The sequence below is a fragment of the Stylophora pistillata genome, chromosome 2 (assembly GCF_964205215.1).
Source record: "Stylophora pistillata chromosome 2, jaStyPist1.2, whole genome shotgun sequence".
NCBI lineage: Eukaryota > Metazoa > Cnidaria > Anthozoa > Scleractinia > Pocilloporidae > Stylophora > Stylophora pistillata.
The window spans coordinates 45,369,878-45,385,315 of record NC_142520.1 but is presented as its reverse complement, the minus strand read 5'-3'; the positions used below and the strand labels follow the sequence as shown (position 1 = coordinate 45,385,315).

Genomic DNA, 15,438 nt, shown 5'->3' with positions numbered 1-15,438 from the left:
GTCTCGGTCATTTCATTTTATTAGGAATCAAATTCAATGCGAAACGAGTCATAGCACTCAGAAGTATCCACTTTTTCGCGGAACAAAGTAAGACGTACCGAATACACTCGTCGCGACTTTATTGATGGGCTGTTGACTTCGCCATCCTCCTTTACCTCGTTAAATAAACTTTTTTAGACCACTTTCGGCAAAAGTCCTGCCATCAAAACATTTTCCTACCTACTTTCAAGAAGTAAACTTTCCATTTTTGTTTCTCAAACAACCACTTCCGCTGGAAACATTAGAGGTACCCGGCAATTTTGAAACGCTCATGGCGGCCATGTTTGTTTACAATTCGGATCTGATCGCGCGCGCCATCGCTTACTCTCGCGAGTAATTTGCTTGCGTGTATCTTGGAATTCATTCTCAGCGCGGTCAAAAAAACCCTTTCGAGCCTCCTTAAAATAACACGATGACTTTAATGGTGACAATTTATTGTTATTTAAATTTTTTAAATATATAGATGTCTTCGGAGAAAAAATCGAGAAGCGCAAGATTCACTCCAGCTATGAGCGAGGCACTTGTTCAGGCCTACCGAAAATATCAAGTAAGCTAAGTTCCGTTTTGATATTGATATTAATTATATTAAATAGTTATGATGTGAAAATAGTCTTTGATGAAATTCATGTTGCAGCACATAGTAAATCAAATGGTTAAAACAATTTTAAAACTGGGCAACAGTTAAACTAAGTATCCTGTTATAAGTAATAACATCAGAAATTTTCTGTTGATAGATAGTGAATGTATTGAAAAGTCCTCAAATGCGTATTTTGTTTTCCCCTAGTTTAGCCTTCAGGCAAAATTCTCAGAGACAGTGTCATTGGAAAAGAAAAAATGGGCTTGGGGCTACGTTGCTGATCCTGTTAACGCAGTTAACAGTGGGGAGAAAAAAAAGTGTTGAGCAGGTAGAAAATAGTATACACATCATCAAGATTGTGCAACCCAAAACTGTTTTGTAAGTAAAGAAAGGTTTCTGTTTATAAAAGTGAATCACTTATTTCTTTGTTTCCATCAAATTGTTACTTCAAACTTTCAAATATTGTCAGATAAAAAAGAGATGGGAAGACATGACAGGGAATGTGAAGAAGAAGGAGAGGGAGGCCAGAAATAAAGAACTGAGAAGGTTAAGGGTGACAGGAAATGGACATTTAGAAGATGAGGTTAGGCTAGCTTTGAAATGAGTGGTGCACTTATCTCCCATGTTGTAAAGCAATTTAATTATGAATGAAATTGCTTTTTATAGGACGATGAAAATGCAGCCAAACTCTCTGAGCCCTGCACAGAGAGCCTCACTCCTTCTGAGCAGGAAATTGCCATCATTTTAGGGCCACAGACTTTCACTGGGATTCCTGGTGGACATGATTCCATGGAGACAGCTGGTGAGAATTACTTTTGTCTTAATCTACCCCAACAAGGTTAGTCTGTTTGAATATCAATTATTATTATTATTGTTATCATTACATTATTGTCTTAATCTTGTCCAACAAAATTTGTGGTTACACGAATGAAATATCCATTTTGTCTGTGAAAGGTCACTACAAATCCCAAGAGCATGAACATCGTGAAGTGTTATTGACAAAATACTTCTATAATGCTACATTGAAATTTACCAAATGAATGGGAGTAAGGTGGGGTTTAATGTTACAAAAAGGGGAAGGTAGGAAAGTAGGGATGTTTTACCAAAGAGGAAGTAGCTGTATAACCCTTTGGAAAACCATTTACGACCCTTGTTATTCACCTCATTAGCTTTCACTTTTCATAAATTAAGGGCAGGCAAGCAAAGAAAACATTTCTGAAGAAAATGTTGAAGTTGACTTAGAGGTATAATAATTTTTAATATTTTTGAATTTGTTATAGAATGTACAACTGTTAAAATATTAAACATGAGTTTGGTTTAGAACTGCAATATTATCATTTGAAAGATAAAGAGAAAGGATTCGTAAGGTGCATCCAGTGCTTAATTGTTAGAAATCCAGTGAAAAATACATTCTTGTGAGTCAAGGCTCTCAAGATTTGTGTACTTGAACATTAGTTAGCTCTATTAAAGTTTGAACGTTTATTTTGACCACTACATTGCTGTGTATTGGATCCTGGAAAAAGAATTGACTCATTTATTGCCTTGGGTTTGACCACTCTGTAAGATGACAAACTTTTCTTTCTACAGGCCAACCCTAAGTATGTAAATGATAGATTTATAAATTTGCTGATTATGATCATGTTCCACTAATTGTTCTGATGCAGTGAATATTTTTATTATAACTTAATACATAGGAAGTCAGCCTGACAGCTGAAACAAACCACACTGCTTCAGTTTTTATCAAGGTAATATGTTTACATACTTGCTGAAAGTGAATAACACTTGCTATTCGAGTAACTCGTTTGAAAATGCCATGCAAATTTTTAGTGCCAACATCAAAATTATTCCAAAAGCAGCCAAACATGGTATGAGGAAGGGACATGGAAGGTGGACGCTAACATAAAGGCAATGGCGCTGGGAGTAAACTAATAATTATTACAGTGTTATAGTATAACTGTTCTACCAGGATCAACCAACAGTGCTGGATGGTAGTTGTTCCATGTGATGATGATCACAGAAAGTAATGTATCAAACAACAACAGCTACTAAGAGTTAGTATGATTCTGCCTTTTAGGATTCTAAAAGTGGTGTGCAGGCAAGTTTTCAACTCGGGCAAAGGAAAAGACCTCCTCCAAAATCACTTGCCCAGGCACAGTTGGAAGTAAGATACTTCTAACAATACAATCCAATTATCAAATCTCAGATTAATTCATGTGAGTTCTCAATATTATGTACACTGCAGCTATAAATATTGATTTTGACTGTTCCAGAATCAAGTCTTACCATATTGTCTACATTATGTCTTACATATTTATTTCATGTAGGGGATAACACTACAGTACCAGAATTTGACATTGCATGTGTTTCAGTATTTTCTATAATCCTGGAACTGATGAGTCAACATTGTTGGCTGGCAGAACTAAGTAACCCTATCTTGTCTGAGAGCCCATTCTACAATACCACTTCTTCTTTTATGTACTGGATAGAATCACATCAATGTTATCATTGGTTGTCTACTTAGCAGTTTACCATAAGCAGGCTCTCCCCAGCATCTCCCAGAGGGCGCTAAAGGATTGGAGATTAGCAAGTATGATTCATTCAATTATTTTTTTCCTTTAGTACTTTGAAACTGTGACTGCTTATTACAAATTAAAGATGAAAAAGGTTGCAATGGAGATTGACCTCCTGAAAGAAGAGGAAAGAGTAGGTATGGCTATCCTCTGAACTGAAATTCAATTTAATTAAAACACCGATTTCTGAGGCAGACATTTAATGACCAATATTATTCTAGCTTTAAACATTGATCAAACTTCTAGGTCTATATTGGAAGTCTGAGATCAAAAGAGTGCAAACACTGACACTATCAATTCACATAGAACTCATTTCTTTTACTGACACCTTGTATTTTTCTTATACCATTGTTATTGCATTAAAAACAACAGTTGCTGACAGTGAGGAATATTATTTACAGCAAAACATGCCTTCAGACTTTTTTTAGATCTTTTTCTTTTTGTCATAGATATCATTCATAAATGGCTGGCATAATTATTATTCTATCCCATGCATATAAGGAGTCTCCACGGCTTTTGTTTTTTCAAATAAATGTCATCATTGTTATTTTCCACAATGAAAAGCTACAACCTTTTACTCAAAATCCTACTGTTACTTTGATTCTATTTTTTCTCATACTTTGCTTTAAATATTTGAACAATGCCACCATATGCTGCAAGGTTAGAGTAATAATTTGCATTTTCAGTAACCAGTTGATATGTAATATTGTACATATGCCTGTTGCATTTCATTCAACATGTTGCTTAAAAAAGACAAAAAGAGAGCAAGTAAAAGTAAAAACAAGAAAAAAATAACTTCTGTTATTGGGAGCTCAGGGTGCTTGTGGGTGCATAATTAAAGTAACTTGGATGTTCCTTCAATGGATGTTTATTCAACTTAATTGAATACATTATTTATGAGGTGATCTCTCGCCAATACCCCAGCATTGCTTTGAAGGTGAGCTGGCACCTCATTTACCAAGTCTGGTTCCTGTTGTGGTTGCTCATCATAAACGGGGAGTGGTGTGTTGTCCAAAATACACATGTTGTGAAGCACAGCAGTTGCAGTAATGATAGTGCAACAACGAGTTGGTTTGAATTGTAGTGCCCCACCAGAAATGTCAAGGCAACGAAACCTAGCCTTCCATAGGCCAAAGGCCCTCTCAATGGTGTTCCGTGTTTTAGTGTGAGCCTTCTGGTACTTCCTTTGGGGTTGTGTGGACACACTATCGGGCCTGAAAGGGGTCAGCAAATATGGCTGGATGCCATATCCACGATCGCCCAGTAGCCAACCATTTCTTCCGCCACCACCTTCTAGGTGTATGTGCAGCATGCTGGCAGAAAAAATGGCTGAGTCATGGACACTGCCATGCCATCTACACACAAAGTTGGTGAACAACAGTTGTGCATTGCACAATGCCATGGTGTTTATAGCATGAAAGCCCTTATGGCACACATACCAATGTTCCTGACTATTTGGAGCCCTGATGGGTATCAAGGAGCCATCCGCAGCCCCAATTACCCAGGGCATTCCTGCTATAATGTAAAAGTCAGCCATTGTTGCCTGTAGGACAAGAGCAAAGTATTCAATTTCTATGAATTTCAGGCATCATACTCATCTAATTTCTTTAGACTTCAAGGGTTCAATGTCTCCCATTCCCTTCACCTTCGAAAAGAAAGTCCAGAAAGTAAACCTTGTAACTGTTTTTGTTCTTGGATTCACCCGTTAAATTCCTAAACCAAATTAACAAATGGTAAATGCCATAGCCTACATTACAGAGTTATAGATGCAAGCAGGAGGTTGCTGAGCCCAAAAGAAGCATGAGAGTTACCCAAGGCAACTGAAGGCTTGAGTGCCTAGCAAACCTCCTAAGTACATCCATAACTCAAAAGTGTACAGCTGTGGCATTTACCACTTGTTTTATAACATATTCATTGATACATTGGAGCATTAAAGAAGTCCTTTATTGAGCTACATCACAGAACCACAAATGTCATAAGTGTACACCCATGGGCAAATAGTAGACAATAAATCAACCAGTAAGAGCGCCTGCTTTGCTTTAGATTGAGAAACAATTGAGAATCGAAATTTGCCCACATATTTAAGCCAACATTTTTCAACCTTTCCACATGTTGGCTATTCTGTAATTTACAGTTAAGCTTCAAGCATTACTTACATTCAAATCAGTATTTCGTGTGGGAAGCACTATCTAGTCTTGAGACATTCTCTCCAGGCACCTGGAGACGGCAAGCAATGATCTGCTTACACTTGCCTTTGATACTCCCACGGTATCAGCTATGACTTTGAGAAAACTCCCTGAGGTATGGTAACGGAGTGATATGAGAACCTGAAAGGCATTGTAGATAAATTTCACTAACAAAATATTTGTGGTGGGAATCAAACAGGATCCCTAATCAGAATATTCAGAGGGCAAGCAAACAACACATACGGACCACCGAGGAAACAATGTAAACCTGAAATCTTTAAATTTAGCCACACACTTAATTTCAGCAGTTTATACTGACGGGAATTTCTCTTAAGTAAATGTATAGAATATTGTGAAAAAGAAAGGAATTCAAAAGTCTTTTTTTAAGAGTGATTTAATCGTTCTCTTCAGCGAATGTCATGCGTAATTTTCACCGATCTCCAATCGAGCTATCTAGCATAAAGCAAGCTAATATCATTAACAATATGACCAAAACAATTATGTGATTGGGGAGAAGAATTTTAAAGTTTACTCTTTTCGTTTATCCATCATAAGTACAGTACACTTGTTCGTGTATCACTCAGCTAATGCTGTAAGCAACAATTGTCAGCATTTGTGCAACCCGGCCGCGTTTAATGCAAGTCTCCGCGATCGCTGTGCTGTATTATGTTTATTTCTATCTGTATAATGTCAGTAAACTAATTTCCTCCTAAAAAAAAAACAAAACAAAAAAAAACATCTGCAATTAAAACACGGGAAACAGGTTTGCCTTGCAGTAAGATCAGGTTTGCGTGACAGGAACCCATTTGAACGTTCATACAAGGAAGCCATTTTAAAGTCATTACTCGCAGCGAGTAATTAGCGTTAAGATGACAAAGTGTTTATCTACTCAATAATTTTCTCCACTGCTGTTTGTTAGTTAAAAAAAAAAACAATTAAATAGAACTTCACCGTTTCTATATATATAGTGTTTCCATGCAAACGCCTTCAAACAGTATACAATAAAACAACAACAACTACTAATGATATTTACCTGGGTTTCCGGAGACAGTGGGCAGCTTCTTCTCGTGTTTCTCTGTAGTTCTTCCTTAAGCTCCTCAACGAGCCACTCTATCCTTCCTCACGAGAGCCGAAAACGTTCAATGACTTCACAGTCAGCCATATCGGCTAGAAAGGGGCGTCTTTGATATAATCTTGGTCTTCGCGCTAAACAGAAAAGTCCGCCCCCAGCCGCCATTTTGTTGGGTTTTTCAACATTTGCGACTCTCCGATAACTTTACGGGAGGTTACGACCTCCCGTAAATTACCGGGCAAGATATCGGTAAAATTAACGGGATCGAAACTAACGGGAGTTTCGAGAAACACCCGAAAACTCTACGGGGACTTACCGGATGACTTACCGGGCCCGATAATTTACCGGAACTTTCGAGAAACGGGCCCTAGCTGGCCCGCTTTAGAATTGCCAGGCGAGCTGATACTTTTTAAACAATCTGATCAATTTGAGAGTGCCACCTTAAAGTATCATCAATTTCGACCCCTAGGTATCTGCAGGTTCTGACTCTATCCACATCTTACATCAGGTTGATGATCTAGATGCGTGATATTGTATTGAGTAGCAATAATGGAATATTTAGTTTTCTTCACATTAAGACTAAGTTTATATGCTTCGTACGGAAGCTGAAAAGGGACAATCCAAAAAATATTTTTCAAATCCCGAAAAATATTTCAAATCGCAATATTTATTTTAAACTTACCGTCGAAAAGTTTCACAGATCCAAAGATATTTTGCAAATCAAAAAAAAAATATTTAGAAATCCGAAAATATTTTGCGAATCCAAAAAAATATTTGGAAATCCAAAAACATTTTTTAAAAATCCGAGAATATTTTGCAAGTCCAAAAAAATATTTTGAAATCCAAAAAAATGCGTGTTAAATGGGAACACTAAGAACTGTAGTACGATTGAATCAGCGCGCGTGGCGCAAGCTGAAAGCAATCAAGACAACTTAACAATCAAGACAGTGAAAAATATAGCTGTACATCTACAAAGGCGAACGATTCAAAAAAGACGCAATTCCTGATGTGCGTACTTATTTTAAACAAACTGAGACATTTCAGTATACACACTATAGTTCCTGTCACCCACAAGGAATTAAAAGAGACTTCATAAAAGGGGAGACCCTTAGACTTCTAAGAACAAACTCCTCTCAAACAATATTTGAGGAGAAAATTACCAATGAAGCGCATTTGCTAAAGAGAGGCTACCGAGAGGACCTCATTAGCACAACCCTCTCAGAAGTGAATTAAAAAACAGGAAATTAGCTCTTCAACAAAAACAAAAGACGAACCAACGAACCTTGCCTTTTGTGTTACACAATACCAACCATCAGTGCCAAACCTAAAGCAAATTCTCATGCATGAGACACTGGCATTTAATAGAAACACAACCACTACGTAACGAAATATACAAAAATCCGTTTCTCGTATCTTACAAAAGAGGACGGCCGCCCAAAGACATACTCAGTGGGGCCAAACTTTGAATACGCTACTCTAAACACGCACTGGGGAGTCGTGTAGGCCTGTGAACCCCATTTTACAACAATTTCTCGTCTAACTATTTCCCGAACAGTGTGTTCTGAATGAAGGTGGTTTCTTCTTTGTAACCCATAGTGACGTAGCCTTCTCTTCAAAGTCCTCACGTTCATTGAAATCCCATGGTATTTTGCCAGAAAGTGAACAATGGTTTCGTAACGAAATCCCTTATTAAAGTAATGTTCTATAGCCAATCTCTCGTCTCCCGAGCTGGACAACACACTTTCCTCTTCACGCCATTTTAGTGTTCCACAACAACGGCAGAATGTTTCATTGTTCCCACATTCTCTTCCACATTTATGACAGAACATGTTCTATCCTTGTTTCTTCGCCATTTTGTATGCGGGATGAGGGATATGGCAAGAAAACGCCGGTTTAACGCTGGGTGACTGCTGGCGCAAATAGCACTTGACAAAATATTTTTTTGGATTTGCAAAATAATGGAATATTTAGTTTTCTTCACATTAATACTAAGTTTATATGCTTAGAGCCAAGACTGGATTTTTGTTTAGATCACTGTTCAGCTTTATTTGTAGATCAGTAGGATCATGAGCTTTAAGGGGAAGACAAGTAACATCAGCATACAGTCTTGGTGTTGAGGATAGACCACTCGCGGGAAGATCATTTGTATAAATCAAGAATAATAAGATGAATAATAAAGGTCCCAGGATGGAACCTTGAGGGACACCACACACAGTGGAGACGTAATCAGAAAGAGAACCATTAACATAAGTTCTTTGCTTGCGATCAGTCAGATATGATTGAAACCATTTTAAGCTTATGCAGTGAACCCCATGGAAATTGAGCTTTTTAAGTAGTATTTCATGATCAATAGTAGCGAAATTTTTTTTGAGATCGAGAAAAAGAACTCCATTTAGTAAGCCATTGTCCGTACTAGATAAACAATAACTGGTTATATCTATAAAGGCAGTCAAAGTGGTATGACAAGGTCGAAATCCCGACTGAGCATGCCTCATTAAAAAGTCATCTACTGACTGGGTGAAGACTACTCTCTCAATAAGTTTACTGACAATCGTCAAGACAGATATAGGTCTATAATTATTTGGATTAGTTTTGATAGGAGTGACTCTGGTTACCTTCCAATCATCAGGGAAAATACCGGTAGTTAAGTATCTATTTATGATGTAGGTCAAGGATGCAGAACTATAAACTCTAATAGGGTACGCCTTTCCAACCAATGACAACGCGTGTTATATCCTAATTTTAATATAAACCCATATCTACTCGCTAAAAAATTGCTCAGTTTATGGAGGATCTGGCCTTAATTACAGCCCTAACTTCTGGGATTCCTTGTCACCTTTTCTCTTTTCAATCACCAATCGAGTTAATCGAGTTACGTTCTAGTGTCCGCACCGATTACTCCAGGAGTAAAAAGTTACGAAAAGGAGGGGATGTAGAACCGTGCTATAGCCATCTGCAGCTGAATAAGGGGCTTCACTGTAACACCATATACTATTGAACTGTTTACAGTTTTATCATTTCTTTTTATTTTTCTTGCTCGACTTTGTTTCAGGCTTGTCAGATTCCTTAGATGCCTTTCTATAGAGATAGTACAAAATCATTCCAGCCAGGACCGGCCAAAATCCTATTTGCAGAAGTAACTTTGGATCGAACAGCGACTTTCTCTTAATAGACATGTACTCGGTTGTAAAAATCAGTACAGAGTTGGCTATGTGTGAATAAAAGAAAAATAGGAAAATGTTAGGATTTGCTGTTAATTCAATAACGTACTGTAATATGATAATAGTATCATGATTAGCGGGTAGATTTCGGTATAATTTAACCCATACTATTCTAAAACAAGGCCTATGTCTCAAACGCGATCAACTGCTTCCGCCATTGCTTTCTTTATATCCACGAACTGCACGCGTAGTGAAAAATGGGGCTGTGCGGAAATCTTGCCGAGAGAGCAAAAATATAAGGCTTTTTTACTACTCTCTGTCTATGTTAGAACGAGAAGATAGGAATTTTTTTCCCTTTTTGGCCTTTTGCACACACTCAACACATATCTCGTTCGTGGTTGGTCAGTGACAAACTAAAATAAGTCATAGATTACAATATGAAATTTCCGTATTGCACTCGCTCAGAATCAGGTAAACAAACAATGCTAAGTTATACATTATTCCGAAAAACATTAACTTGGTTGATCTTTTACAATTGTTTCATGAAACAACCAAATAAAAGAAATCACATGCATTCTCCAACCCATGAAAAGTTTTCTAAGTAATGTAGTACCAAAGATCAAGAATGGGGAAGTCTTAAAAGAGCTTTATCTAGTGGATTTTTACCAGACAGTCGAAGAGGTCAAAATATTGGAAGTTATCTCTCCCTGCAGTTTTAACACAGTAAATACAATAACTTTTTATTTTAAATAATGCTCACCAGGTACGTATAATGCACGATCCTCGCAGTAGACAGCGCTATTTTGAGCAATAGCGAAAATCAGACCTGAAAAAAAAAAAAAAATCAGGCCTGTACGGGATTCGAACCACTGACCTCTGCGATACTAGTGCAGCGCTCTACCAATTGGTAGAGCGCTGCACTAGTATCGCAGAGGTCAGTGGTTCGAATCCCGCACAGGCCTGATTTCTTTTTTCTTTTTTTTTTTTCAGGTCTGATTTTCGCTATTGCTTAAAATAGCGCTATCTACTGCGAGGATCATGCATTATACGTATCTAACACCGCAGTTCAAAATATATGAACTTCATATATTTCATTGTATCTGATTTATCACTTTCACGGGTTTATTACGAATCAACTTGACAGCCTGCTCCCAGTTGGCTTGTTAGCTCAATTGGTAGAGCGCTGCACTAGTATCGCAGAGGTCAGTGGTTCGAATCCCATACAGGCCTGATTTTTTTTTTTTCAGGTCTGATTTTCGCTATTGCTTAAAATAGCGCTATCTACTGTGACGATCGTGCATTATAGGTATCTAACACCGCAGTTCAAAATATATGAACTTCATATATTTCATTGTATCTAATGCTCACCAGGTTAGATATCACAAAGGGTCCTAATGTAATCAAATTAACTAGCACGCTTGAATGAGGATACACTGAAACCTTATTGGAAAATAGGTATCCAATGTGTAAATGGTTGAATATGCAACAACTACACAAGATTGGTAGATTGAGGTGGTTTTAAATTTAAACCAGGGCACCAAAAATAGATAAGCTTGAGAGGCAAATGACTGGTAGACTAACCTCAACCAATATCATTTAATATTTAACTGCTACAACAGCATTCAAGTAATTTCAACAGTGCAGAATAAATTACATTCATTTGTTAACAAAACTAACAATTCAAGGGTCAAACAAATGTAATCAAAGTTACTTTGAGTTAGTCCCAGTATATTTGGCCTATTGGCTTACTAGACTGGAATCTTCAATTGGAAAATAGACATCTTGCAAGCATGAAACATGCAGAGCAGCCCACTACATAACAATGTCAAAATAAGAAAAAAAACATGTGTAGAAACCAATCCCCCGTCTCACCCCAGTCCCAGTACATGATAATATAAATATGGCCACATTCGCACGGGTTATAAAATTTGCAAGGACTTTTTTAGTTAAAAGTCAAGCAACGTTAGTTCTCTTAACGCAGTATTCCCAAATTGTCAGTTAATGTCTCCTATCTTCGCTTGTTTCATATTTCATCCTGTATTATCTGTGTTTCCTATGTTATTTCATCGTTGTAATTAGCTGTTCTGCTCTTAATGTATTATGTCTGTAACCTTCGTTCTAGAAACCACTGGCAAATACATGTTTATTGAGAGTTTAAGAATATCAAATTTTTCTACGTCTTCGAATATTTGCTGGTGTGTTGTTAACAACATGGATACTAAAAAGGAAATATACCTCTAAGATACATTTTGCATATTTACAGTACAAGTGTTTCTTCTAAAATGTCCAAAGTAACCTGCAGAGTAAAATATATATCTAACTTCACCCTGTACATTAGGGGATCCATTGAGGGGGACAGAGAATAAAGACTTTATTTGTACCCAGGGTATCTAGAATGGGGTACCTACTTATCACTGTCTGCAATCCTTTGGTACCAGCACAGTTATTTAATAGTATTTATATGTTGCTAAAATTGGCATCTTCACAGTCATCCCAGATAAACTATATCCCATGGATGTACATCATCCATCTTTAGTAGCTAAAAAATTCACATATTAGAAGTCAAAGGAATACTTAAATTAGAGTAATTTTCATTAGACTATATGTAAGTACTGACAGTAACCAAGGTTACAGAACTCTTCTTTCACTAAATGCTGGTCAAGAAAACTAGCTCTGTCTTCTGAGTCAACCAATCTGATTAAGAAAAAAACCATTTGCCACCAACGCTCACATAAGTGCTTCTCATGCTTTACGCAATTTGTTTGTTGTTACATTGAGTTCTCATTAGCTCCTTCAAGATTTTTGTTCAGCTCTGGTTGGCAGCTGAGTGATAACTTTGGTTTATAATTTTACAACAACAAAATGGAATTTTTCTGACTAATATGGCTAAATAATATCCCTTAACCATCAGTTTCCAAATTTGGTAATAAAATAGTGCATTGAAAGCCATCACAGATCAGAGAAAATTCAGGTTACAATGCATACGTATAGTGTACATATTTTCTTAATTGCTAAAATTTTGGTGACCTGAGTGTACTACTTTTTTTTTAAAATTTTGAGAATAAATTTAGTCTACTGACTTCTATCACCGTTATTATATTTCCAATGAAAACTCTGAATGAGACTTTGGAATGACACTGTAAGGCTTCCCCCTTTGTTCCACTTTGGTGTTATTATATATATCTCAATTCAACAATATAAACACTGTTGGGTGATTGAACTGCTTTTCTATTAGGCACCAATCATATTTGTTCTTGCTAAATATCAAAATTAAAATTTTGCGCTTATTTTATTGGTACATGTAGAAATATGTTCCATCATTACATTGCATGAGTTACACTGTATGTACCACTTGTAAATCAGTTGCACCTTTCTATTAAAGAAAAATGACTTTACAAATTTCTGATAAGATCTATGCTTTTCTGTCCTCACAAATAGTACTATTTCATGCAAACTAGATTATCAAACCGAAGATATTAAAATCACTGTAGCCTGGAGACACGATTTGTAATAAATTATTAATTTCCCAGCATTACTTTAAAACACCTGTCGTGACACTCCTACACAAAAATAATAGCCTAGACTACAATTGTATTGTTATATTTGTTCAAAAACGGCAAAAAATATTCTTCATACCAATTTTCCAATGTTTCTCCAAGAGAAACGCTCGTAAAAACGTTATTTTGAGTAAGGATACAGCAAATATCGCGTAAACGATTAAAAAAAAAAAAAAAAAAAAAGAGATCCCGTGATATTTTAGAATCTTTGGCCCGCGAAGGATTATTTTTCAATCTCGCTCGTTCACATCACCGCAGAAATAACTAGAAAACACAGTAGATTACAACTTACGGTCTTATCGATATTTCAACAACAAACTTCAGCCTTGACCACTTTTGGCTAACCAAACGTATATCGATTCATTCTCGACATAACATCTTTTGCCATAAAATTCACCAGAGCTAGTCCTCCGGTATGCATGCCACGTTTAGTGAGCTTTTAATTTAGAGAAGTTTTCTCGACTGCATAACAAAACCCGCGCAAGCAGGTAATCGCGACAAATTCCTTGAGTTTTCCCACAGGTAATACTAACTTTACAGACCCTATAGATAATCATTTTTTTTTTTTTTCGAAGATGAAATCCAACTCCCGGTCAAAACTCATAAAATTTCAGAAATTGGCATCGTCTGAAAGAAATATTACCTGTCATTTAAGCCCATGCATGTACATGTAGTTTGTCCAAGGTTCACATACCTGAACAATTGTCTCTAGATCCTTCTTCGTTTTGGCTCCAGAGGCAACAACCACGGTACAACCAAGCTGCATGCAATACTTTCGTTTCCACAACCTTCTCACTTTAATTTATCCTCCCTTAAACGTGCTGGAATGCTTCTTTTTCTCGAATTTCCGTCAGCCATTGTTAGTTGTCCTTTGGAGCTCCTACGTAAAGCACAAAAGGTGAAAACTACAACACAAATTCTGATCGAAGAGCAAGCTTGGGCGTCCACGTGCACGTTGGAATGTAAAGTCAAAATCGAAAAAGCGCGCTTTCGCATGACGCTTTCGTCGTTAGATTATTGGCTGCAATATCCCACGTGTATGCGTCACTATAATCCGTACAAATTCAAACCAGAACGATTAGCAGCACGTAGAAGAAGTAGTAGAGTTAACCTCCTTAAAGCTGACAAGAATCCTTGTCCAACTATTTGTCAGAGCGGTAAGAACGACCAGGAGTTCGACAATCGTGGAAAATATAATTTTATGTGTGATGACTCTATCTTTTGTTGTGATGTTAACAGTTCTGAGTTTAGCGGTGAGCAAATGCAAGACACATCAGGGAGCAACTTCGGAATACCTGGCCACTCACGCCCTTTATAGATCAAATGCTCCCGTGGTCCGCAGTCCACGCTAGGAGAGCAAAATTTTAATGTACTTGCTAAGATAAAGAATAAAGTGCTACCGCTGTCCACCCCACCGAAGTCGATGAATAAGTAGTAAACTAATTTATAAACCCAAGTGCCATCGGGGCCCGCACTACCAAGGTCTAACGTACAGATTTCAGCGAGTAAAAAGAGACGATGAAAACATTGAAGATGTGTATGATGGCGCTGTTTATCAGAGGAAATTTGGTCCAGGCAGATTTTTGTCAGAACCATATAATCTCTCTCCTAAGCTCAACACTGATGGTGTAGCTATATTCCATTCGTCGCAGTTTGGAGTATGGCCTCTTTTTCTCCTTGTCAATGAGCTTCTTCCTTCATTAAGGTATGTAACAAGAGTAAATGCCTATATGATGATGGGACGATAATTTTGCATCAAATTGAACGTGTACTTGTACATCATTAGGGAACCTAGTTCAGCCATTGTTTAAGGGAGGTTGCCCCACCCCCCCCCCCACCCCGGCTTTCGGGCTTGATGTTGATAGGTGCATTACTGTATCTGATACTCCCCTTAACTTCTTTTTATGCACATAGGAGAAAAAGCAAGTACAGAGTATTTGGTGGTTTGTGGTTTGGTGAAGAAAAACCTTCTCAACCTTCTTCAAACCATTCGTTGACACTTAACAAGAAACAGAAATTCACGGTAAGCTTCAATGCAAATACATTATGAAGATAAAAAAATAGTTAATTAAGTATGTATAATAATGTTTAGTGTAATTTTATTAAACTACACAGTTTCCTTACCACTAATGAGCAGTTTTACAACTGAAACAATACAAAACAAAATTGCCTGATTTCTCACTAGACCAATATGTAAGAAACTTTAAGGTGGAAAAGTATGGCATCTTATATACTGCTTTTACTGCAACAGGAATTGAAATCACCCTCCCAGATGG

General features: G+C 37.2%; 1 protein-coding gene and 1 pseudogene across 2 annotated transcripts in view; both read left to right on the top strand.

Moving 5' to 3' along the window:
• Nucleotides 1-442: 442 nt before the first annotated feature.
• LOC111325246 (uncharacterized) lies at nt 443-9,543 on the top strand. The gene is made up of 9 exons (XM_088751049.1): nt 443-586; nt 824-944; nt 1,086-1,199; nt 1,283-1,418; nt 1,808-1,860; nt 2,311-2,361; nt 2,691-2,777; nt 3,236-3,323; nt 9,497-9,543. Exons 3-9 carry the CDS (start codon nt 1,107-1,109, stop codon nt 9,526-9,528), a joined length of 540 nt encoding a protein of 179 aa, XP_088607175.1. The 5' UTR covers nt 443-586; nt 824-944; nt 1,086-1,106; the 3' UTR covers nt 9,529-9,543.
• A 4,613-nt stretch (nt 9,544-14,156) lies between these two features.
• LOC111319204 (uncharacterized) overlaps nt 14,157-15,438 on the top strand; it is a 5,997-nt pseudogene continuing 4,715 nt past the window's right edge. Inside the window, exons 1-5 of the transcript XR_015996831.1 lie at nt 14,157-14,319; nt 14,402-14,415; nt 14,620-14,867; nt 15,077-15,185; nt 15,414-15,438. The exon at nt 15,414-15,438 is cut by the window's right edge and continues 262 nt beyond it. The product of XR_015996831.1 is annotated as an uncharacterized LOC111319204 (transcript). The remainder of the gene's footprint in view (nt 14,320-14,401; nt 14,416-14,619; nt 14,868-15,076; nt 15,186-15,413) is intronic.

Coding starts and splice junctions, on each gene's coding strand:
- LOC111325246 (XM_088751049.1), top strand. CDS start 1,107: ATGACAGGGAATGTGAAGAAGAAGGAGAGGGAGGCCAGAAATAAAGAA. Junction 1,200..1,282: donor ATGGACATTTAGAAGATGAG/GTTAGGCTAGCT, acceptor TGCTTTTTATAG/GACGATGAAAATGCAGCCAA. Junction 3,324..9,496: donor GAAAGAAGAGGAAAGAGTAG/GTATGGCTATCC, acceptor ACTTTGTTTCAG/GCTTGTCAGATTCCTTAGAT.